This window comes from Natrix helvetica (assembly GCF_964273705.1).
Source record: "Natrix helvetica genome assembly, chromosome: 1".
NCBI lineage: Eukaryota > Metazoa > Chordata > Lepidosauria > Squamata > Natricidae > Natrix > Natrix helvetica.
Window position 1 is genome coordinate 357,475,297 of NC_138548.1, and position 23,745 is coordinate 357,499,041.

At 46.2% G+C, this 23,745-nt stretch overlaps 2 protein-coding genes across 12 annotated transcripts in view; both read left to right on the forward strand.

Annotated features, from left to right (window-relative positions):
• LOC309384287 (uncharacterized protein) overlaps positions 1 to 15,832 on the forward strand; it is a 101,928-nt gene extending 86,096 nt beyond the window's left edge. For 4 of the 6 annotated variants that reach the window (XM_081937604.1, XM_081937603.1, XM_081937605.1 and 1 more), the window contains one exon: positions 11,941 to 15,832. In XM_081937604.1, coding sequence (XP_081793730.1) covers positions 12,573 to 13,787 — 1,215 coding nt within the window. In that variant the 5' untranslated portion in view covers positions 11,941 to 12,572 and the 3' untranslated portion in view covers positions 13,788 to 15,832. The other 2 variants (XM_081937602.1, XM_081937606.1) reach the window with 2 other exon arrangements.
• LOC309384246 (uncharacterized protein) overlaps positions 1 to 23,745 on the forward strand; it is a 198,933-nt gene that overhangs the window by 168,374 nt on the left and 6,814 nt on the right. The gene's annotated exons all lie outside the window — the stretch shown is intronic.

Here is a 23,745-nt window from a genome sequence, read left to right on the forward strand (position 1 = left end):
AAGGTTTCAGTCAAAATTCCTGCCTGGTGAATCATCAGAGGACTCACACAGGAGAGAAACCCTTTGAATGTCCTGTTTGTGAGAAAGGTTTCAGTCAGAATTCCTGCCTGGTGATTCACCAGAGGACTCACACAGGAGAGAAACCCTTTGAATGTCCTGATTGTGGGAAAAGATTTAGTCAGAATTCCAACCTGCTGAAACATCAGAGGACTCACACAGGGGAGAAACCTTTTGCATGAGTTGAGTGTGGGAAATGTTTTAGTCACAATTCCAACCTTGTAAGTCATCAGAGAACTCACACAGGATAGAAACCCTTGGAATGTCCTGATTGTGGGAATTGTTTCACTCAGAATTCTGACCTGGTGTATCATCAGAGGACTCATACAGGAGGGAAACCCTTTGAGTATCCTAATTGTGGGAATGTTTAGTCAGACTTGCCACCTGGTGAAACACCTGACAACTCACACAGGAGAGAAATCCTTCAAATGCCCTGTCTGGTGATCTTTAGGTATAAATCGTCCCTTATTTCCTAAAAGGAAATCCATATGAATGAAACGTTGATGAGTTTAGAGAAGAATTGCGTTTCATTTCTCATCCCTCATTAGAAATGTTAGAAATTGACTATTTTAATGCTGGAGTCATTGTTTTTACTCAAACATGTCTCATTATTAGGCTTGTAGGTGGAGAGAGAGAAAAATGGAAAAGGCCTAACCACCTGTTTCTGGTTATCAGCAGAAGTTTCTGGATATTTCATTTTTGCAGAAGTAATGGAATTCCTCAAAAAGGTGTTTGGATGGTCTTTTCTGTATATTGATTATGCAATTTCCAGAAGTGGACTTTCCATCTTCTACCTGGGTGTCCTCTAGATTTTGAGCCCCAGAATTCCCCCGCCACCATACAAGTAGTCCTCTAGATACAATTGTAATGGGACCTGCCAATTATGGTTGCATGTTGTAATGGTTATTAAACGAGATTGCCTTGCTTAACTATTCCCATCTTTTCCTCTCCCTGATGAAGATGATAAAGAAATGTTCACGTCATTAAGCAGAACAGTGATTACCTCAGGGTTGTAGTAATCTCTTGGAGGTCTAACCTCCACTACCCCAACTTTTGGGTCCTCACAGGCCTTTCCCTCCCTACAGTGTCCCACAGGCATTTTCCTACTGCCACTAGATCCCTGCAATCATTAGGGCCTACTACCAACCCACCCGGTATCACAACCTCCTCCTCCTCCATCCTTTTTGAAGATCACTGAACTTCATGTTGGTGAAGGAGGGTAAGACACGCATGCGCTGCATGTGTTGTGGAAGCAGCCGTTAATTTGACTGTTCCTGGGATTCATGCCTGAGCCATGCGGTGGAGTTGTGGAAGCAGCCACCATTTTGCCATGTCTGCCTCTGTGTCAAAATGGTGGCTGCTTCTTGGTCACTGTCATATGGGACTGGGACAAAGTGTTCTGTTTTGCTACCTTAACACTTTGTAAACTGTGTTAAGGAATTGTGGGTGCACTGGAAATGGCAGCTGCCTCCGGGAGATCTCCAAAAGGGCAGGGCATGTATCCTTGGGCCACATGAGAAATAGACAGGTACCACTTCTGCCAATGTTGTGCTGCTACTGAAAAATAAAGCCAATGCAGTCCTATGCTACATCAGCAGAGGCATAGAGTCTAGATGAGAAGAAATGATAGAGTTGATTTACATTGTTCTGGAGACAGCACACCTAGAATAGTGTGTCCAGTTCTGGTCAACAAGATACAACCAGCCCCATGATGCTATTATTCCATGAATTTAGAGGCAGTTTAGAAAATAGTTACATGGTAGACCCATAAGCATACTTGTGGTAAAGGGACTTTTTTTTTAAAAAAAGAAAAGTTTTATTTTCTTCAGAAAATTAATATACAGTGCAAACTCCAAAAAAAGAAAGATTTTTTTTCAAAAGGAAAACAAGGATAGACAAAACTTTTAAAAAGAAAGAAAACGCATTAAAAAAGACAGAAGCAGATTTACTTATATTACCCGCCCACTTGAATATTCTTAAATCTATTGGAGCAATATTAGTTTCTTCCCCTTGTGAAGCAGGCCCAAAATTTATAAACCTCTTATTTACAACCAATTCGACAGTCATCTATATACAATATGTAAAGGCAATGTAATTAACAGGTGAACCAACAACAAAGTTAAACATCAAAGCACTTTGTTAACAATCTACTTTTCCATTTAATTTGTATAAAGTTTAGAATCGCTTCTTATTTACTGTAAATCACCGGAATCATTGTCTCTGATTTATCCAGGGTGAAATATCTTTGTTTGATTCTTAATATTAATATTATTAATTAATATTATTAATTAATATTGATTTATTAATTGATATTAATACAACTTTTTCTTAAGATTTCAGTTCAGAACAATAAGCCAACAGTTGTGTCTTATTCCCCAAAATTATAAAACCGCTTGGTCGATCCATTTTACAAATTGTTTTCCAGTTAGATATACCATAGTAGGTCCATTCCTCAGTCTTAAGGAAGCCCAGTTTATCACATATCAAGTCTGTTAACTCCAATTCTGTAGGAGCCACATTTCCTTCAGCTGTCTCCAAATAAACCTGCATTTTCTAAACCACGGCGAGGGGGCTTTTAAGAAGTGGCTGTGCTGCCCTTGGGAGCTTCTTGGGAAGAGTTTAGGCTCATAAAGGGATTCATTTGGGTGCGCTCATAATCCCAAACTCCTCCATCGGTCCCAGAGGAAGGGGATCTCCCACAGCACAAATGTTTTCTCACCACCATCCTTCACATCCTTCTGGTTGATCCCCCAGCTACAAATCACAACAGATATTTCCCTCCCTGTGATGCTTCCGGCAAATGGCATCCACTGCAAATGGCTTTTTTTCTCTGGGTGTAATAAAGACAGTCCTCTGTCAGGGAATTATGCAGCAAGTTCCCAAATGAAATCAGAGATACTGAAAACAATTTTGTAGTTTTATATATAAATAAATATATTTAACATATTTATAGCAAACAAAAAAGTCAGGAACACAGGGGCATCCTGAGGTAAATCCAAATAGCATACAGAGCACACAGAAGAAGAAGAAAGCGGGGAAAATGAGAAACTCCCCCTTTGCACCTTTACAGCACAGATTGCCTCATATAGGAGGTTTTAATGGTTCTGTCACGAGTTCAGCTAAATTATTTTCTGGTGGACAATAAATTATGTCTATTACTTTTTCTTTCATTGCTTCTCTGCCATTGAATTATGTCAACACTCTTCCTTCTGGTTTGTACTCCCACCTGTTGCCATTTGTATGCATGTTGTATCTTCAAATACTGGCATAGCTCCTTTCACTTCACTATCCAAATCCTTTACTAACTCTACATACCATGTCATCTCTGAGGGCAATTCTGATAATGCTACGAATTGTGTTGCACCTGTGGAAATGGCATCTGAAATCTGTTTTCTAGATTTCCAACTAGTTAGTGTGTTTGTTCATATTATAAGCAATGCTGACATTGACTTTGTCTCTTGTACATCATCAGCCCAAATACTGTCTACAAAGCACTTCAATTCCAATTCACTTGATGTTTGTAAATGCAATCCTAAATCCATGGTTCCTTTTAAATCTTGAAAAGGATTTGTAAAAGAGAAGTCTCTTGCCAGTTAGAACAATTAATCAGTGGAACAATTTGCCTCCAGAACTTGTAAATGCTCCAGCACTGGAAGTTTTTGAGAAGAAATTGGATAACCATTTGTCTGAAGTGGTATAGGTTTTCCTGCCTAAGCAGGGGTTTGGACTAAAACCGTTCTGGCGAACCTATGGCACTCATGCCACAGGTGGCATGCGGAGCCATATTAGCTGGCACACTGTCAGCTGTGGCATACATGCACGCACCCGCCAGCTGATTTCTGGCCTTCCGTAGGGTCGGGGGAGGCCATTTTCGCCCTCCCCAGGCTTCAGGAAAGCTTCCGGAGGCTCGGGAATGTTTGGTTGTGCACACATGCGCAGGGAGCGGGTTCCCCGCGTATGCACAGGTGGGTGGGGAAGATTGAATTGGTGTAGGTACGCACACGCAATTTTGGCACAGCGTAAGGAAAAGGTTCTCCATCACTGGACTAGAAGAATTCCAAGGTCCCTTCCAACTTTGTTATTCTGTTATAAATAACAAGCATTCTTTTAATTCTTTTTCAAACTATATATACCAGGTCATCTGTGAATACAATTCTGATGCTGCTATGAATTGTGCTTGATTTCTTAATTTCTACTAAACTATTCTACAATGAACTATTGCAGGAACTGGATATGTCCAGTCTAACATAGAGAAGGACTAGAGATGCCATCATAGCATCCTTTCAATATCTGAGGGACACAGAAAAAAGGGTGGTGGATCTATTGTCCAATGCGCCTGAAAGCAGGACAAGAAATAACAGAGGGATAACGTATCAAAAAGAAATCAAATCTAGAATCAAGGAGAAATTTCCTTTCGGTGAGAACAATTAATCAGTGGAAATGTCTTTCCCCCAGAAATTGTGGGTCAGAGATGGTATTCAGCAGGTTCTGACCAGTTCTAGAGACCCAGTAGCAGAACTTTTGAGTAGTTTGGAGAACCGGTAAATACTACCTCTGAATGGGCACACCCCCACCTATTCTCTGCCTCCCGAGTCCCAGCTGATTGAGAGAAAATGGGGATATTACAGTTTCCTTTCCCAGCCACTACCACAAAGCCACATCCACCAAACCAACTGGTAGTAAAACATTTTGAATCCCACCACTGTTGTGGGTGCTCCATCCCTGGTGAGTTTTTAGAGGAGATTGGACAGTCATTTATCTGGAATAGTATAGGCCACAGGGGTGTCAAACCTGTGACCAGGGGGACAGATCATCACACACTGGCCCCACCCCCAGTTTAGTGAAGGGGGGAAAGTCATGATACGCCATGTTACAACCATGTGACCACACAACTTTTTCACCCTAGTGTAGGGTCTCATGCTTGGAGAGTTGATCTCTTCCAACTATATGTAATTCTGCAAGAACTTCATAAAACTTTAGCACATAGCTATTCTTCACAAGCTAAGGACTGTAGTGTCACATTTCACTATTTCACATGGATCAGTTGCAAAGGAAGGTTTCTAGGAGTTGAAAACGACTTGAGAGCATTTAATCAGTGAAAACATCTTGCAAAACGCCTTAGCAAAGACAAAGCAAGCGTGATCTAAAAACCTCCTATCGGGAGATGATGGTCACACATCAGTTAATAAAAAGCTCCTAATAGGCATATGCAGTTCATCTTAAAGGAGTTAAAACCATCGAGTACAGCCTTGCTAGAAAGGATTGGAGGAGAGGAACTACTTCCGGATCACTCATAGGAGGAAAGTTGCGAGCTAAGTGGTTTTTGTGCTCTTCCCACGGTCGAAACAGCACCTGGAAGGTGAGTTGGGGTCAGGTCGGAGGAGAGGCTGGGAGCAAGTCCGGCTGTTTGGTTTCCTCCATGATGTGGAAGCAGAGAGGCTATTAGGCTGAAGCATGTCAGCTGCTGCTCCATGTTCCTCCCCCCCTCCCCGCAAATTTTGAGTCCACTGGTGCTCCATGCTGTTAAAGCGGTGGCTGCAGTTTTTTGCTGGTGAGAAGATTTTAAAAGTCTCCTTCAAGTTAAGATTAATTCCTTGGGAACAGCTTCCTTCCAGAAGTTCTGGGGGCTAGATCACATAAGAGATTGGACATCAGTTAGTCCAGACTTACATAGAGTCTCCTGCCTGAGCAGGAGATTGCAGTAGAAGACCTCCAAGGTCTCTTCCAACTCTGTTATTCTGTTATAGACTTGCTGTTTTCTTGGCAACAATATTGGACTGATCTGTATCTGCTTTCGTACTTCCAAGTGTAGCCGACAGGCACAATATTTCCTATTGATGCGCCATCCGTATATTAAGCAGGTTCAACTGTGCTTAATCCAGCACTTTGTAAAAACAAAAAAGCTATTGGGGACGTTTGGGACATTTAGTTGCATATGTGGTCCTCAGTTAACCACTTGTTCCCTGAGCCTCCAAAGTTACAATGGCACTGTAAAAGCATACATTCATCTTGTACACAATAGAGGGATAGAATCAAGATCACGTGAAGTGTTAATACCACTTTATAATGCTTTGGTAAGGCCACACTTGGAATACTGCATTCAGTTCTGGTCGCCACGATGTAAAAAAGATGTGGAGACTCTAGAAAGAGTGTAGAGAAGAGCAACAAAGATGATGAGGGGACTGGAGACTAAAACATATGAAGAACGGTTGCAGGAACTGGGTATCTTCAGCTTAAGAGAAAGAAGGACTAGGGGAGACATGGTAGCATTGTTCAAATATCTCAGGGGTTGCCACAAAGAAGAGGGAGTCAAACTATTCTCCAAGGCACCTGAGGGTAGAACAAGAAGCAATGGGTGGAAACTAATCAAGGAGAGAAGCAACTTAGAACTGAGGAGAAATTTCCTGACAGTTAGAACAATTAATCAGTGGAACAACTTGCCTCCAGGAATTGTGAATGCCCCAACACTGGAAGTCTATAAGAAGATGTTGGATAGCTATTTGTCTGAAACGGTATAGGGTTTCCTGCCTAGGCAGGGGGTTGGACTAGAAGACCTCCAAGGTCCCTTCCAACTCTACTATTGTATTGTATTACAAATGTGTGGTCATCGTAGCACATTCAGTCACCGCACTTCAGAAGTTCCTGTGGGTAGGAAGATGCAGGGAAAGGAGTTGCACCAATTGAGATATTACTAACTGTTGCACATGGATGATGGTTGCAGCATCCCACAGTCATTAGTGAACTTCCCACCTAGCTTTCTGACAAGCAAAATCAGTGGGAATATTGGAAGTTTCAAGTTATGTTTAATTCCCTTTAACAACCCACAGTGATTTGTTTAATAGACAACAGTGGTGCTTCAAATCTTTCAGAGGCTTTAGGCATCATTTCATCAAGTTAAAGCCCCCACATCTCTAAAATGAACTCAGAAATGTTGGACTGTAACCATTTTAGGACATTTTTCAGATTGAAAGCACATTTTTCCACATATATACATTTATAGGACCGGTATTAGTACTTCTCTCTGTATGCATATATCTGCAAGTGGCTAATCTATCCACAGCACTTCAAGATATGCAGCCATGTGGAAAAGAAAGTACACCCTCTTTGAGTTGTATGGTTTTACATATCAGAATACAGTAAAAATCATCTGATCCTTAGCAATTCTCAAAGGTAGGTAAACAACCAACAAGGCCCCCCTCATTAATGAGCTGATCTCTGAGGGGGAGCTGGACCTTGCAGGGATAACGGAGACCTGGTTGGGCCACGAGGGTGGTTTACCCCTCGTGGAAATGTGCCCACCAGGTTTCCGCGCATTCCATCAGCCTCGGGCCCTGGGTAAGGGTGGTGGGGTGGCGGTAGTTATACAGGAAGGTCTAGAGCCGAGGGAGTTCACTGTTCCTCAGATATCCGGGTGTGAGTCCCTTGGTGTGAAATGGGGCCCAGGGAGGCAGTTGGGTTTGCTGATTGTATACTTGGCTCCTCACTATACATCAGCGGCCCTGCCCGAGCTCCTCGATCTGATCTCGGAGACGGCGGTTGAGATCCCCAGGCTTGTGGTTATGGGGGATTTCAACCTGCCGTCGACGGGAGCAGCGTCTGAGGTGGCTCGGGAGTTCATGGCTTCCATGAAAGCCATGGGCCTGACCCAGTTAATTCAGGGCCCCACACACGAAGGTGGCCACACATTGGACCTTGTTTTTGTATCTGAGCAGTGGACGAGTGATCTGGGTATAGGGGACTTTGTTGTTACACCCCTGTCATGGTCGGATCACTCATGTCTCCGGCTGGACTTCCCTGGCGCTACCCCCCACCGCGAGGAGGCGGGACCAGATGGTCCAAGCTGGTACCGCCCCAAGCACCTGATGGAGCCGGATAGGTTCCAGACGGAGCTTGGGCCATTACCTGTAGCCCTGACCCGCGCTCGGTCGGAGGACCTAGCGGCCGCCTGGAATAGGGCGGCGGCTGGGGCCTTGGACCGGGTTGCGCCTTTGCGACCTCTCCTGCGGCAGCGACCCACCCGGGCTCCTTGGTATACCGAGGAGCTGAGGGTGATGAAGCGCCATAGGAGACGTCTAGAGAGCAGGTGGAGGTCCTCACGCTCCGAATCGGATCGAACACAGGTAAGAGCCTATTTACGGACCTACCTTGTGGCATTAAGGGCGGCCAAACGTAGATATTGCGCTGCTCTTATTGCGTCCGCGGATAACCGCCCTGCCGCCCTGTTTAGGGTGACCCGCTCCCTCTTGTCACAGAGGACGCAGGGGGCACCCTTGCAGGGCAGAGCAGAGGAGTTTGGGGAATATCTGCAGGATAAAGTCGCTCAGATCCGGAGCGGATGGGCCCCCCTCAGTGGACCAGACGGGCCGCCAACAACGAGTCTTGTGAGACCATCCTGGGAGGAGTTTGATTCTGTTGCCCCCGAGGATTTGGATAGGTTGCGTGGACGGCTACGACCCACCACATGTTTAATGGACCCGTGTCCCTCCTGGTTGGTACTGGCATCTTGGGAGGTGACCCGAGGCTGGCTTCTGGGCCTGGTGAATGCCTCATTGGGTGAGGGATCCTTACCAGCCGCCTTGAAGGAGGCGGTGGTGAGACCCTTACTTAAGAGGCCTGCACTCGACCCAATGGAGCTAGCTAACTATCATCCAGTCTCCAACCTTCCGTTTTTAGCGAAGGTTGTCGAGAATGTGGTGGCGCAGCAGTTTCCACAACACCTTGACGAATCCGAGTATCTAGACTCACGCCAGTCCGGCTTCCGACCCGGGCACTGCACAGAGACAGCCTTGGTCGCGTTGGTCGATGATCTCTGGAGGGCCAGAGATAGAGGTTGTTCCTCTATCCTGGTCCTATTAGACCTCTCGGCGGCTTTTGATACCATCGACCATGGTATCCTATTGCGCCGGTTGGAGGGGATAGGAGTCGGAGGTACCGTTCTGCGGTGGTTCGGCTCCTACCTCTCCGACCGGAAGCAATGTGTGTTGACAGGGGGACAGAGGTCGACCCCGAGGCCACTCACTTGTGGAGTGCCACAGGGGTCGGTCCTCTCGCCTCTCCTGTTCAACACATATGTGAAGCCGCTGGGTGAGATCATCCGTGGTTTTGGGGTTGAGTGTCACTTCTACGCTGATGATACCCAGCTGTATATTTCAACCCCAAACCACCCCAACGAGGCTGTCGAAGTGATGTCCTGGTGTTTGGAAGCCGTCGGGGTCTGGATGGGGGACAACAGACTTAAACTCAACCCCTCCAAGACTGAGTGGCTGTGGCTACCGGCACCTCGGTTCAGCCAGCTGATTCCATCGCTGGCCATAGGGGGCGAACAATTGCCCCCTGTGGAACGGGCGCGCAATTTGGGCGTCCTCCTTGATGCCCGGCTGTCAGTGGATGACCATGTGGCAGCCGTGGCGAGGGGGGCGTTCCACCAGGTTCGCCTGGTGCGCCAATTGCGCCCCCTACTGGACCGGGATGCCCTACGCACGGTCACTCACGCGTTGGTGACGTCCCGCCTGGATTACTGCAACGCTCTCTACATGGGGCTGCCCTTGGGACGCGCCCGGAGACTGCAGTTAGTTCAGAACGCAGCCGCGCAGGCTGTGATGGGGAGTACAAGGTACTCCCACGTAACACCTCTCCTGCGCGAGCTGCACTGGCTACCTGTGGTTTTTCGGGTGCGTTTCAAGGTGCTGATTACCATCTTTAAAGCGCTCCATGGCACGGGACCTAGTTACTTGCGGGATCGCATCCTCCCACATACATCCCTGCGGCCAATTCGCTCACACAGAGAGGGACTTCTCCTGGTGCCGTCCACTAGGCAATGCCAACGGGCGACACCAAGGAGTAGGGCCTTCTCTGTGATGGGCCCAACCCTCTGGAATGACCTCCCCCCCGACATTAGAACCACTACTGACCTCCTCTCCTTCCGGCAAAAATTGAAGACTCACCTGTTCCGATTAGCAGGCCTGGCATAATTACAACTGTCCCTCCTGGCAAATGTATTAACTGGTTATTTTAGGGGTATTGTTTTTAACTTATTGTGTGTGTTTTAGGGGTTCAAAATCCTATATTTATATATATTGCTTTGTACAGTTCTTTTAATTCCATTTTTAACCTCCTCCATTCCAACTGTACATATTCAATTTTTATTGTATTTTGATATATTTTGCATGGACTGTACACCGCCCCGAGTCCCTTTTGGGAGAGGGGGCGGTCTAGAAGCATGAATAATAATAATAATAATAATAATAATAATAATAATAATAATAATAATAATAATAATAATAATAACAACAACACAATCCCAGATGAACAATACCGCTTGACATATCATGTCACCATTTATTCTACATAATGAAAGCCAAAATAGAGAAGCCTTGTGTGAAAAAGTAACATCTTGTGATTGAACATCTTGTAGAGTGAACTTTAGCAAAAATAACGAAGTAATTGTTTTCTGTATGACTTTATCAGTCTGTAACATCACTGTGGAGGAATTTTGGTCTGCTCTTCTTTTCAGTTCATTGAAATTTATAGGCATTTGTTTATGCCCAGCTCTCTTGAGCTCTCTTGAGGTCCAGCATTTCAATCGGGTTGAGGTCTGGACTTTGGCTGCAATTACAACACCTTGATTCTTTCCTTTTTCAGCCATTCTGTTGTAGTTTTGCTGATGTCCTGTTGCATAATCTGATTGTAGCCAAGCTTTATCTGTTGGACAGATGACCTCACATTTGACTCTAGAATTCTTTAAAATAGAGAGGAGGTCATAGGAGACTCAAATAGTGCAAGGTGTCCAGGTCCCATGGCTGCAAAACAAGCCCAAATCATCACCTCTCCATTACTGTGCTTGACGGTTCGTATGAGCTGTTTGTGCTGAAATGCTGTGTTTGGTTTTCATCAAACGTGAGACTGTGAATTATGGCCAAACGTCTCCACTTTGGGTTTGTCTCTCCAAAGGACAGTGTTCCAGAAGTTTGTTATTTGTTCAGAAGTAACTTTGCAACTTTGACATTTGATTGGCAAATATCTTGAAAGTTTTCCACTTATGAATGTGGAATGGAAAATGATGGAGTTTAATTATTTCGAAATAGTCCTATAACCCTTCCCAGATCACAGAATAACAGATTTGAAGGGGACCTTGGAAGTCTTCTGGTCCAACCCCTTGCTCAGGTAGGAACACCTATAACATTTCAGACAAATGGCTGTCCAAGCTCTTCTTTAAAACTTCCAGTGTTGGAGAATTCACATACAGTTCATTCAAAAAGTATTCAGGGGGCCCTCACTTTTGTCAGTTTTGTTATACAGCAGCCTGATTTTACAGTTGTTGAAATTCATTTTTTCCTCTTTACACTTAGTACTTCTGTTTTCATTTTATCATTATGGTCAATTGAGTGTACATTGATGAGAAAAAAAACAAATTTCAACAACTGTAGAATCAGGCTGCAGCATAACAAAATTGACAAAATGAAGGGGGTCTGAATACCTTCTGAATGCCCTGTAGTTGAACTGCAGCAATTCCTTCTCTACGGTCCCTGCTGTCATCTTTACTCTGGCATTTAACCAGCAAATTCCTACAACTTCGGCTTTTATAGATGCAGTCACGCTTGCTGATGATAATTGATCAAGAGAACTTGATTAGCAACACTGAGTGGCTATTTAGCCTCTCCATAACAATGGAAGAAAGTGGGGGTACTTTGTTGTTTTCAAAACTGTATTTGATGATAACCCTTTGCAGGGCTAAGAATTTGTGACTGACCCAAGTCAACTTCATGATTGAATACTAGTATTGTGGCATGTTTGCTTTTTCATTGTAATCTATTATTCTTTTTTCACATCTTCTGCAACCCTTTTACAAACAATTAAAGCTACATTTTCATTTGAATCTTACAGACAAAGATGATGCCAATAAGACGACATTGGACTACTGAGAATAACAAGCAACATTGAAAAGCAAAGCAAATTGAGGCAGAAATAAAAACACTCTCCATTTCCTTCAGAAAAACCACACAATTCTTCTCCTTCCCCAGTAGGTGAAAGACAAAGGAAAGGAAATCAAGAAGAGATTTTGAGCTGGAAATAGTAGAGTAAACGGCACTCAAACATACATCACACAAAATGGTGAAAGGAGCTTATTTTTCCATTTTGGAAAAAAAGGGAAATATCTGGAAGTCAGTGAGGTCAATTGGATAGTCCCAGAGGGCAGACAGTAATACAAGCCTTGCCCTTAGGGGAAGAAAAGTGCTTAAATCAAAATACCACAAAACAGGGACTCACACACATTTTTGATCTTCTTAAGAATATCAGTGCTAGAAGTGCTCCATAGATGTGCCTATTGTGAGAAAAGCAGATTTCAAATCACAAGTGATTATACAGGGGAGACTCCACTCTGGAGAACAGCCATACTAATTACCTGAATGTGGTAAAAGCTTTTGTCAGACCTGCTCCTTTTTGGTTCATGCTAAATGCTTTAGCAAAAATGGCAACTTGGTGATGCATGAGAGGACTCACCAGAGAGAAGCCATATGACTGTCCTGATTGTGGGAAATGTTTCATTGGAAATTCCGACCTCGAGTTGGAAAAGTTTCAATCAGTACTGCAACCTGCTGCTGATACACCAGAGGATGCACACAGGAGAGAAATCCTTTGAATGTCCTGATTGTGGCAAAAATTTCAGTCACAATTCCAACCTGTTAAGACACCAGAGAACTCACACAGGAGAGAAACCCTTTGAATGTTCTGATTGTGGGAAAAGTTTCAGTCACAATTTCAACCTGTTTAGACATCAGAGAACTCACACAGGAGAGAAACCCTTTGACTGTTCTGATTGTGGGAAATGTTTTAGTCAGAATTCGGATCTGGTAAGCCATCAGAGGACTCATACAGGAGAGAAACCATTTGAATGTCCTGATTGTGGGAAAAGTTTCATTCACAATGCCAACCTGGTAAGACATCAGAGAATTCACACAGGAGAGAAACCCTTTCAATGTTCTGATTGTGGGAAAAGTTTCATTCACAATTCCAACCTGTTAAGACATCAGAGAACTCACACAGGAGAGAAACCCTTTGAATGTTCTGATTGTGGGAAATGTTTTAGTCAGAATTCGGATCTGATAAACCATCAGAGGACTCATACAGGAGAGAAACCATTTGAATGTCCTGATTGTGGGAAAAGTTTCAGCCAGAATTCCCACCTGGTGATACACCAGAGGACTCACACAGGAGAGAAACCCTTTGAATGTCCTGATTGTGGGAAAAGATTCAGTCAGAATTCCAACCTGGTAATACACAAGGCAACACATACCGAAGAGAAACTGTATCAATGTCCAGAGTGTGGGAAAAGTTTCAGTTATCGTTCGAACCTGATGAAACATCTGAGGATTCACACGGGGGAGAAACCGTATGAGTGTCTAGAGTGTGAGAAAACATTCAATTCCATTTCTAATCTTGGAAAACACCGGAGGACTCACACAGGAGAGAAACCATACGTGTGTCCAGAGTGTGGGAAAAGTTTCAGTTACCCTTATGTGCTTGTGAAACACCAGAGGACCCACACAGGGGAGAAGCCCTACAAGTGCTCGAAATGTGATAAATGCTTTAGTGAAAATGGCAACTTGGTGATACACCAGAGGACCCACACGGGAGAGAAGCCGTATGAGTGTCCGGACTGTGGTAAAAGTTTCAGTTACCATTCTGACCTGGTGAAACACAAGAGGACTCACACGGGAGAAGCCACATGAGTGTTCGGAATGTGGGAAGGATTTTAGCACTAGTTCTTACCTTATAAATCATGTAGTTTTACACACAGGGGAGAAACCTTTCATATGTCCGATCTGTGGACAATACTTCCGGCATAAATCATCTCTTATTGCACACAAGGAAATCCACATGAGGCAAAAGTTGATGAGTTTAGAGAAGGCCTAAATGTAGTTTGTTATCTCCCACTGAAAGTGAAAGTTAGAAATTTACTATTTGAATTCTGCCGGATCCTTTTTACACAAACACATATCAGGATTACACCTGCAGATGGGGAGAAGAAAATGGAAAATGTTAGTTAGCCTCAAAAAAGGCTTTTGGGTCATGTTTTTGTATATTGATTATGGAATTCCTACAGGCAGAGTTTCAGCCTTCTATCTTGGTGAACTCCCTATTTTGAGTGCCAGTATTACCCCAGCCAGCATACAAGTAGCCCTCGAGATATAACTAATTAGTGTTGCATGTTGCAACGGCCCTTAAGCAAGACTGCTTTCCTGAAGTACCCCTCAGCCCTCTGTTCTCCCTCATGTGGTCGTTAAATAAATTTGTGAGTCGTTAAGCAGAACAGTGGCTACCTCAGGGTTGGGGACATAGCACAGGTACAGGCTTACCTTCCAAACGCCTCCTCTACCCCAACCCCTTCCCACAGGGTCCCCACAGGCTTTTTCACTCCCACCTGGTCCCTGCAGTCCTTAGGCCTGACTCCCACTCCACTAGGCCTCACACCCTCCTCCTCCTCATCTTTTGAAGATCTCTGAACCTCATGTTAGGGAAAGCGGGTAGGACATGCATCCCTTGGACATAGGACTGTGACCACGCATCCCTTGGACATAGGACTGCAGCCATTATTTTCATTGTACCCAGGATTCAACCCTAGGCCATATGATGGACTTGTAGAAGCAGTTTCCATTTTGTCACACCTGCTTCAAGGCCAAAATGGTGGCTGCTTCTCAGTCCCTGTCACATGAGAGAGTGAGAAACTGCTCTGTTGCTCTTCCTTAAAACTATGGAAAACTGCATTAAGGGATTGTGGGGTGCACCGAAAATGATGGCTGCCTCCAGGAAGTCTCCAAAAGGTAAGTGTGTAATGGGTGAGCAACATGTTGGGAGTAGGCCCAAGGCCCAGTGAAAAAAACAACTTCACATGTACAAGCTGTTCTGCCTTGGAAATGAATCTGATGAAGAAGAGCTATAGTAATACTGAGCTAAGGAGAAAAGGGATCGTGGCTTTGATCACAGGATCTCTGGGTTAATTTGCAACTCCTACTGGGATCTCTCTTTCTCAGAAGTGCCTGCTTGTGACCCTTTGATGGCTGTTGGGTGATAGCAGCACGCTGACATATCTGTTGTATCCCCTTGGTGGTGGCGATGCAAGAAAAAAAATTGAACGGTGGAAAATCTTGCATTTTTAATAACTAGAACCATGATGGTGAAACTGGCACGCCTGCCACAGGTAGCACGCGGGGCCGTATTTGCGGGCATGCCAGCTGTCAGCTCTGCCGTGGATGTACACACCAGCCAGCTGATTTTTTTCCCCTTCCGGAGGGCCAGGGGAGGCCGTTTATGCCTTCCCCAGGCTTCAGGAAAGCCTCTGGAGGCTGGGGAGGGGTTGTGCGTGCATGCGCAGCTGGCCGGATGTCACCAGTGTGGTTGTGGATAGTATTTCTTGCCTTTTTCTTATTTGGAGTAGTGGACTTAGATGGCCAAAAATGGTCCTTTAAATCTTGCCGAGACTCTCAGGATCATTTCATAAATGAAGCCTTACCCTGTTTCTCTAAAGTTAGATTAAAAAGTGTGAGTGTGCCCACATATATGTGTATATGTATAATCTGTCCCCAGTACTTCCAGATATAGTATGTTGATAACCCTTTCTATGAATTCGTGATTGACATAAGTCAACAAGTAAATTTCATGATTGAATGAATATTTGAACTTGGATCTCACTAGTTCTGTATGTTGAAAATGAATGATAAGTTAACATTTTGGTTTGGCTTTTTTGTTGTTGTTGTAATGTATGCTTTCTTTCTCATTTTTGCAAATGTTGTGCAACCATTTTATAAACCATAATGAAACTAACTCTTTTATGTGAATGAAAAGAATGCCAAAGAGAGCCCTTGTAGTATACTGAGAATCCGTACAGTGGGTTCCAAGCGGTAGACCCATAGAAAGCAAAACTCCAAGGCAGGTAGATTCCTCAAAGAATAACATTATTGAATATATATCATATTGGCACAGATCTGGTGAAAACCGACTCTGAAAGTGTTGTGTACTGAGCCGATCCACCAGTAGGTGGCGCGCGTAGACCTTCCTTTTATTGGTTCCCTGACTGTCGGCGTTAGTATAAATTGCTGTCACCTGGAGATCGTGTATCTCGGCTTAGTCAGTTACTGTTGTTTTTAAATAAAGATTAACGTCTAGCAGCCGTCTGTTACTCCCTGCCTTGGAACACTGAATCTTGGGAGGCGTTTATGGAACGGTTTGAATGTTTTCTTCAAGCCCATGACCTGCTGAATCTCTCGCTTGAATGTAAGAGGGGTATTTTTTTGAATTACTGTGGCCCAGAAATGTTTGCCACGGCAAGAGCACTATCTGCCCCCACCCCTGTTCATACCATGCCATGGGAGCTTCTCATGGCAAAACTTAAAACGCACTATGAGCCAGCGCCCTCACGTTTTGCCAGGCGCCAAGACCTTCGCCACTGCGTTCAACGAGATGGACAATCTATAAGTCAGTACATAGCCGCGCTTAGAGCTGCCGCTATTACTTGTGAATTCGGCGACCTAGACGAAGCGCTCCTCGAGCAATTCATCTATGGTTTAAAGGATGTTAATCTCCACCGGCGCATTCTCTCCCGCTCGGACCTCTCGTTGAAGAATGCTGTCGATGAGGCTCGCGCTTACGAAATGGCAGGTCAATCCACTCCTGACCAGAGGCGTTTTCCTCCAGCTATTTCTTCAGCCACCAACCAGCTTGTCGCCTCTAACTCTTTTCAAACTGACTTAGATTTGGCGATTGACCGCCTGCAATCTTTGAGCCATAAAGATACACGGAATTGCTTCAGCTGCGGCGGCCACCATTTGCGCTCAGCCTGCCGTTTCCGCACTGCTGTGTGCCGAAAGTGCGGTAAACGGGGCCATTTAGCAAATGTTTGCCGCTCTATTGTTCCTGGTTCCCGTCCTGCTACAGTGCCTTCTATCTACCGGCCAGCGCCGCCGCCTCTCCCTGCCAGGCACCAAAATTTTCTCTCCCGAGGTGACATAGACGACTCTTGTCCGGAATGGGTCGTCGACGCTTCCTCCTCCTCCCAGGGAGAACGTGGTAAGATCCATCTCTCGCTTCAGATCGAAGGCAGCCCGTGCTCCATGGAACTGGACACCGGATCTGCCCGTTCTATCATGTCCTGGAGCACCTTCTCTTCTCTTCTGCCTAACTTCCGAACACGTGACCTAACTCCTGCCTGCTGCCGTCTTCGAGACTACCAGGGCAACCCAATTCCGCTGCTGGGTTGCGCGACGCCTACTGTTACCTACGGTTCTTTCAATGGGCGTCTGCCATTATTAATTGTAAAAAAAAACCTAGCTTCTCTACTAGGGATGGACTGGTTCCGTGCTCTCGGTCTATTTGTTCGGGGATCCACTCTACCCGGTGTTCTTCTTCCTTTGGGGATGACCTTTCTTCCCTTCTTTCTGAATTTTCTGATGTTTTCTCTTCTTCTCTGGGCTGCTATACGGGCTCTCCTATTTCCCTCAACCTTGATCCTACTGTTGCTCCTATCCGTCTCAAAGCCCGACGTCTGCCTTTTGCCTTAAGGGCAAAGGTAGACGCTGAAATTGATAAGCTTCTTGCCCAGGGGGTGCTTCAACCTGTGGACTTTTCTTCGTGGGAGACTCCTATAGTAGTCCCCTTGAAGTCCGACGGATCCGTAAGGATCTGCGCGGACTTTAAGTCAACTGTCAATAAGGCCCTTCAAGCCCATCCCTATCCTGTTTCAGTTGTGCAACACGTCCTGCACACACTCGGCCAGGGCAAGATTTTTGCTAAATTGGACCTTGCGCAAGCGTATCAGCAGCTCCCTGTTGACGACGCCACAGCGCTTGCGCAAACAATCGTGACCCACCACGGCGCTTTTAAATGCAAAAGGCTCCAGTTTGGCATTAGTGTTGCTCCTGGCATATTTCAAAGTCTCATGGAGCGGTTGCTCCATGGGATTCCTGGCGTCACTCCCTACTTCGATGATGTCCTGATCGCTGCTCAGGATCGGTCAGAACTCGCCAAAGTTCTTCGCTCCGTCCTACAGCGTTTCCGTAAAGCTGGCCTCCGCCTTAAACCTTCCAAATGCCAGCTTGGTGTTCCCTCTGTTGAATTCTTAGGTTTCCTCATTGACCGGCATGGCGTCCATCCCTCCCCTTCCAAAATAGACGCCATTCTCTCCGCCCCCACTCCCTCTAACAAGGTTGAGTTGCAGGCCTTTCTTGGCCTCCTCAACTTCTATTCCTCTTTCATTCCTCATAAAGCTTCCCTCACAGAGCCTCTCCATAGGCTTTTAGATAGCTCTGCCGCCTGGACATGGACTAGCCGCGAAGCGCAGGCGCTCGCGGCTGTCAAGGAATCTCTCACGCGCCCACCTGTCCTGGCACAATACGATCAGTCCCTTCCTCTGCTCCTTGCTTGCGACGCCTCCCCCTTCGGCGTCGGGGCTGTTCTGAGCCACGCTTACCCTGATGGCTCGGAAGCCCCTATTGCCTTTTACTCCCGCACTTTGTCCAAGCCTGAGCGAAATTACAGCCAGCTGGACAAAGAGGCGCTGGCCGCCGTTGCGGGGGTAAAACGTTTCCACCACTATCTCTACGGCCGTCCTTTCTCCCTCCTTACGGATCACAAGCCTCTTTTGGGCATCCTCGCAGGGGATCGCCCTACTCCTCATTCTCTCCCCTCGCATGTCGCGCTGAATTTCTCTCTGCTTACAATTACTCCCTCATTCATAAGCCAGGCCGTCACATGGGCCACGCGGACGCTCTTAGCCGCTGCCCGCTTCCCCTGCTTCTTTCCGACCCAGCTCCCATCGAGTCCATCCACCTCCTGGACGAACTCCATCTGCCCATTACCGCCTCCGATATAGCCCTGTCCTCTCTCTCTGATCCCACCATTTCTGCTGTCCTTAACTATGTTCGCAGGGGATGGCCTCCCTCCTCTGTCGAACCCCGTTTTCTCCTTTTTTACCGGCGCCGCACAGAGCTCTCCGCGCTTCAGGGTTGCCTCCTATGGGGCCATCGCGTGGTCATTCCTGACCGTTTGCACCAGTCTGTGCTTGCACGCCTCCATGAAGGGCACCCAGGCATAGTCCGGATGAAATCCCTGGGCAGGGGGTATGTCTGGTGGCCCTCCATGGATGCAGACATTACGGCTTGGGTGCAGCGCTGCACCCCATGCCAACAGGTCCGTCCCGCCCCTCCCTCCGTCCCTGCTCGCGAGTGGGAACATCCTAGGGCTCTGTGGAGTCGTCTCCATATAGATTTCATGGGCCCCCTTGCAGGCACTTCCTTTTTCCTTGTCATAGATGCCTGGTCTAAGTGGGTGGAACTTTTTCCTATGCCCTCCACCACCTCCGCGGCCACTATCCGCATCCTTAATTCACTGTTCAACACCCATGGGTTGCCGGACATCATTGTCTCGGACAATGGCCCCCAGTTAACTTCCCAGGAATTCCAACAATTCCTTGCAGTTTTGGGTATTCGCCATGCCCCAGTCGCTCCCTTTCACCCTGTGGGGAATGGCCTGGCTGAACGTGCTGTGCGTTCCGCCAAGGAATCACTTGCCCGCATGGTTAATCTTCCTTTATCCTCCCGGATTACTACCTATTTGCGTTCCCAGCATTCTACCCCATGCCCCCTCACAGGCAAAAGTCCTGCTGAACTCCTCTTGGGCAGGAAAATCCGGACCACCCTGGACCGTTTACACCCTCTGTATTCCTCTTCCCCTCTTCCTACCTCTCCCCCTCCTAGGGCCTTTCGGGTGGGTGAGAGGGTTTTTGCACGGAACTTCGCCGGTGATCCGAAGTGGGTACCCGGAAGTATTGCGGACATAACGGGGCCCTGCTCTTACAGGGTCCTACTTGGCGACGGACGAATGTGGCGGCGCCACATAGATCAGCTGCGGCGGCGAACTGACGATGGGTCTCCGGATAGACCATCAACTCCGAGTAGACTAGGCCCTAGCGACGTCGCCTGCCGGCCCAACGACAACAACGCAGCTAGCTCCGAACCCGTGTCCCCCACCACGTTTAGATCTGTAGACTTATCTTGTAACTTTGGTGCACCTCCCGGGGCGGGGCCTCTGGAACCGCTCCGCCTGCCTTCTGGACCGAGCCATCCTCCTACGTCAACCACAGACACTCCTCCCCCGCGAAGATCGCTGCGCGTGCGCCAGCGTCCCGGGTATTTACGGGACTATGTCTGCGCGAACCAGGGGAAAGGGGTGTTGTGTACTGAGCCGATCCACCAGTAGGTGGCGCGCGTAGACCTTCCTTTTATTGGTTCCCTGACTGTCGGCGTTAGTATAAATTGCTGTCACCTGGAGATCGTGTATCTCGGCTTAGTCAGTTACTGTTGTTTTTAAATAAAGATTAACGTCTAGCAGCCGTCTGTTACTCCCTGCCTTGGAACACAAAAGAAAGTTCCCACAGTTTTCATCTAATTAAAAGTAAATGTTTGTCACTTTCTCAAAACAATCAGTCACATGGTCCAATCATGGCACTGTCTGGTTGCCTGGTGACATCACTCCGCCTTTTTCTGACCTGATGTAAGAATGTCCTTGGTTCCCAAGAGAAAGTATTTTGTTTTGGCTACAAAATCCCATCTCAAATCCCCCTCCCTATCCCTCAGCTCCAGTGTGGCAACACTGAAGCTATCAAGATGGCTTCGGTCAGGTCAGTTTCAGGGTTGACAGCAGCATTAAAATGGAATGCAAACCAAGGCACAATTAAAATATTACAGTTCCTACAGAAAAACTACAAAACTCTTTTTCTTCCCGAGCAGGTGATACAGACAAGGAAGAGAAACACTCTCCCCCTCCCTAGTCTCCTTTTGCCAGCATGTGCTCAGCAGGCAGTCGCAATTTTTAGATGGGCTTTTATTTTATCAGCCCCGTAGGGAGGGGGGGGGGACACTCGGAATGGTACATAGGAAATCGCCCTGTCTCTGCAGCATCGGACTGCCTGCGCTGGCCCACCTTGCTGTGAGTGACATCAAGTTGGCCATGCCCACTCAGTCACATGGCACCCCCGCCAACCATGCCCACCCAACCTATCACTAGAAGGAACAGGTTGTTAAATTACCGTATTTTTTGGACTATAAAATGCACCGCCGTATAAGACGCACCAAGATTTTGAAGAGGTAAATTTGTAAAAAAATGTTTTTGCACTCTGCAGGCCTCCCAAGCCCTCTGCAGGCCTCGTTTTTTGTGAAAAACTGGGCATGCAGAGAGTTTGAGAGGCTTGCAAAGTGCTCCTGGGGGCTGGAGGGGGAGGCAAAAACGAACAAAAAATGGCCCATTTTTCGCAAAAACGGGCCCGATTTTTGCAAACAAAAAAACAAAAAACGGCATGCATAGGCTTTGGGAGGCTTGTAGAGTGCTTCTGGGGGATGGGGGGGGGGGGCAAAAATGAACAAAAAACAGCACGTTTTTTGCTCATTTTTGCCCTCCCCAGCCCCCAGGGGCAGGGTTTCAGGAGGCCAAAAGTGCAATATTCAGTGTATAAGATGCACACAGATTTTCAGCCTCTTTTTTGGGGAGAAAAGGTATGCCATATACTCCGAAAAATACGGTACTTGAATCCCACCTCTGATAAGTTGTCTTTAAAAACATCTTACAGGTAAAAAGCTAAATGTCAAACCACAAGCCTACCAAGCAAGGTGCCAGCTGTAACTGCAAGCATGGAACAAAAGGGGCCATAGAGCTTATGCTGAGTAGAAGTTGGTTAAAACTGAAATTTTAAACAGGAAAATGGGAGGGGGGATATAGACTGAGTGCTTCGACAGCATGCTGTGCTGAAAAACAAAAAGCAAATGAGGGCTTTGGAGAGAGAGCTGCATGCTTTAAACAAGAAAGGGGGAAATGAGTCTGTGTAGGGCAGTGGTTCTCAACCTGTGGGTCGGGACTCCTTTGGGGGTCGAACGACCCTTTCACAGGGGTCACCTAAGACCATCGGAAAAGAGATATTTTCAAAAAAATATGGGAAACATAAAATTATTTTATGGTTGGGGGGTCATCACAGCATGAGGAACTGTATTAAAGGGTTGCGGCATTAGGAAGTTGAGACCCACTGGTGTAGGGGGATAAAAGGACTGACCTATGCCTGGTCACACATTCACCTTTGTTGCACCCATATTTGCAAATACATTAATACAATTCTTTGCTACTTTCAAGTTATTGTCTTGGGCAGTTCCATATGCAAACGAACTGTTTATCACAACATCTATGGAAGAGGTTGTTCTTGGCTCAACAGCAGTAACTTTGAGAGGGATCTAGGAGTTCCAGTGAACAATGGCCTCAAGTATTAGATAGCAGTGTACTACAGTTGCAGAAAAAGCCAATGCAGTCCTAGTCTGCATTAACAGAGGGATAGTATCAGGATCACATGAAGTGTTAGTACTGCATTCTACTGTACTAGTAAGGCTACACTTGGAATATTGTGTCCAGAGAAGCACAGAAGAACTTCCTCTACTGGATCACTCATGGGAGGAAGGCAGTGTGCAGAGAGGCTTTTGTGCTCTTCCAAGGATCGAAGCAGCAGCTGGCAGGTGAGTTGAGGGCAGGTGGGAAGAGAGTCCAGAAGCAAGTCAGACTGTTTTGGTTTCCTTCACGGCGTAGAATCAGAGGGTATAGAATAGAATATAGACTAACAGACTCAAAGGTGCTTTTTTTTTTCAAGAAGCAACTGGACTTTCTGGTTTTTCTTTGAAGAAGTGCTGCTTGTCATCCAGGAAGCTAAACGTCTTCAAAGAAAAACCAGAAAGTCCAGTCGCCTCTTGAGAAAAAATAGGACCTTTGAAAGAGGTTGTACCTTTTCCAACAACAGTAACTGTGAGAGGGATCTAGGAGTCCTAATGGACAACCACTTCAGTACGAGCTAGCAGTATGCAGCAGCTGCAGAAAAAGCCAACAGAGTCCTAGTCTGCATCACCAGCGGGATAATATCAAAAATCACATGAGGTGTTAGTAATGAATTACTGCTGCACTTGAAATACTGCGTCCTGTTTTGGTTACCGTGATACCAAAAAAAAGGGGGGTATTTAAGGGACTGGAGGCTAAAACAGGATGAGCGGTTGCAAGAACTGGACATGTCTGACACAGAGGACTACGGGTGACATGATAGCAGTTTTTCAGTATTTGAGGGACTGACACATTAAGAGGGGGTCAACCTTTTCTCCAAAGTGCCTGAGAGCAGTAAAAGAAGTAACAGAGGGAGACTCATCAAAACCAAATCCTTCCTAGAATTGAGACATTCCCTGCCCGTGAAAGCAATCAACCAGCCTCCACAACTTGTGAATGCTCCAACAACGGGATTTTTTTAAAGGGGAGACTGGACCAGCTGTTTGCCCAGAACGCTATAGGGTCTCCTGCTTGGAGAGGTGGTCCCTTCCAACTCTTATTCCGTAATTCTGTTAAAACTTATAGGACTCCGCACGTAGCGAAACTTCACGTGCTAAATAGTTTCACATTTCACTTGCTAGGAGTTGAAAACGACTTGGCAGCATGTAATCAGTGAAAACATCTTGCAGGTGCCTTAGGCAGAGACAGGACAAGCCTGTTTTTCGACCTCCGAAAACGAGACGGTCGCCAGATAGGCAGCATCCTTGATTACAAAGCCAACACAAGAGCGGCATCTGTTGGAGCTAAAAGGAACTGAAACCATCGAGTACTGTATTGCTAGACGGGATGGGA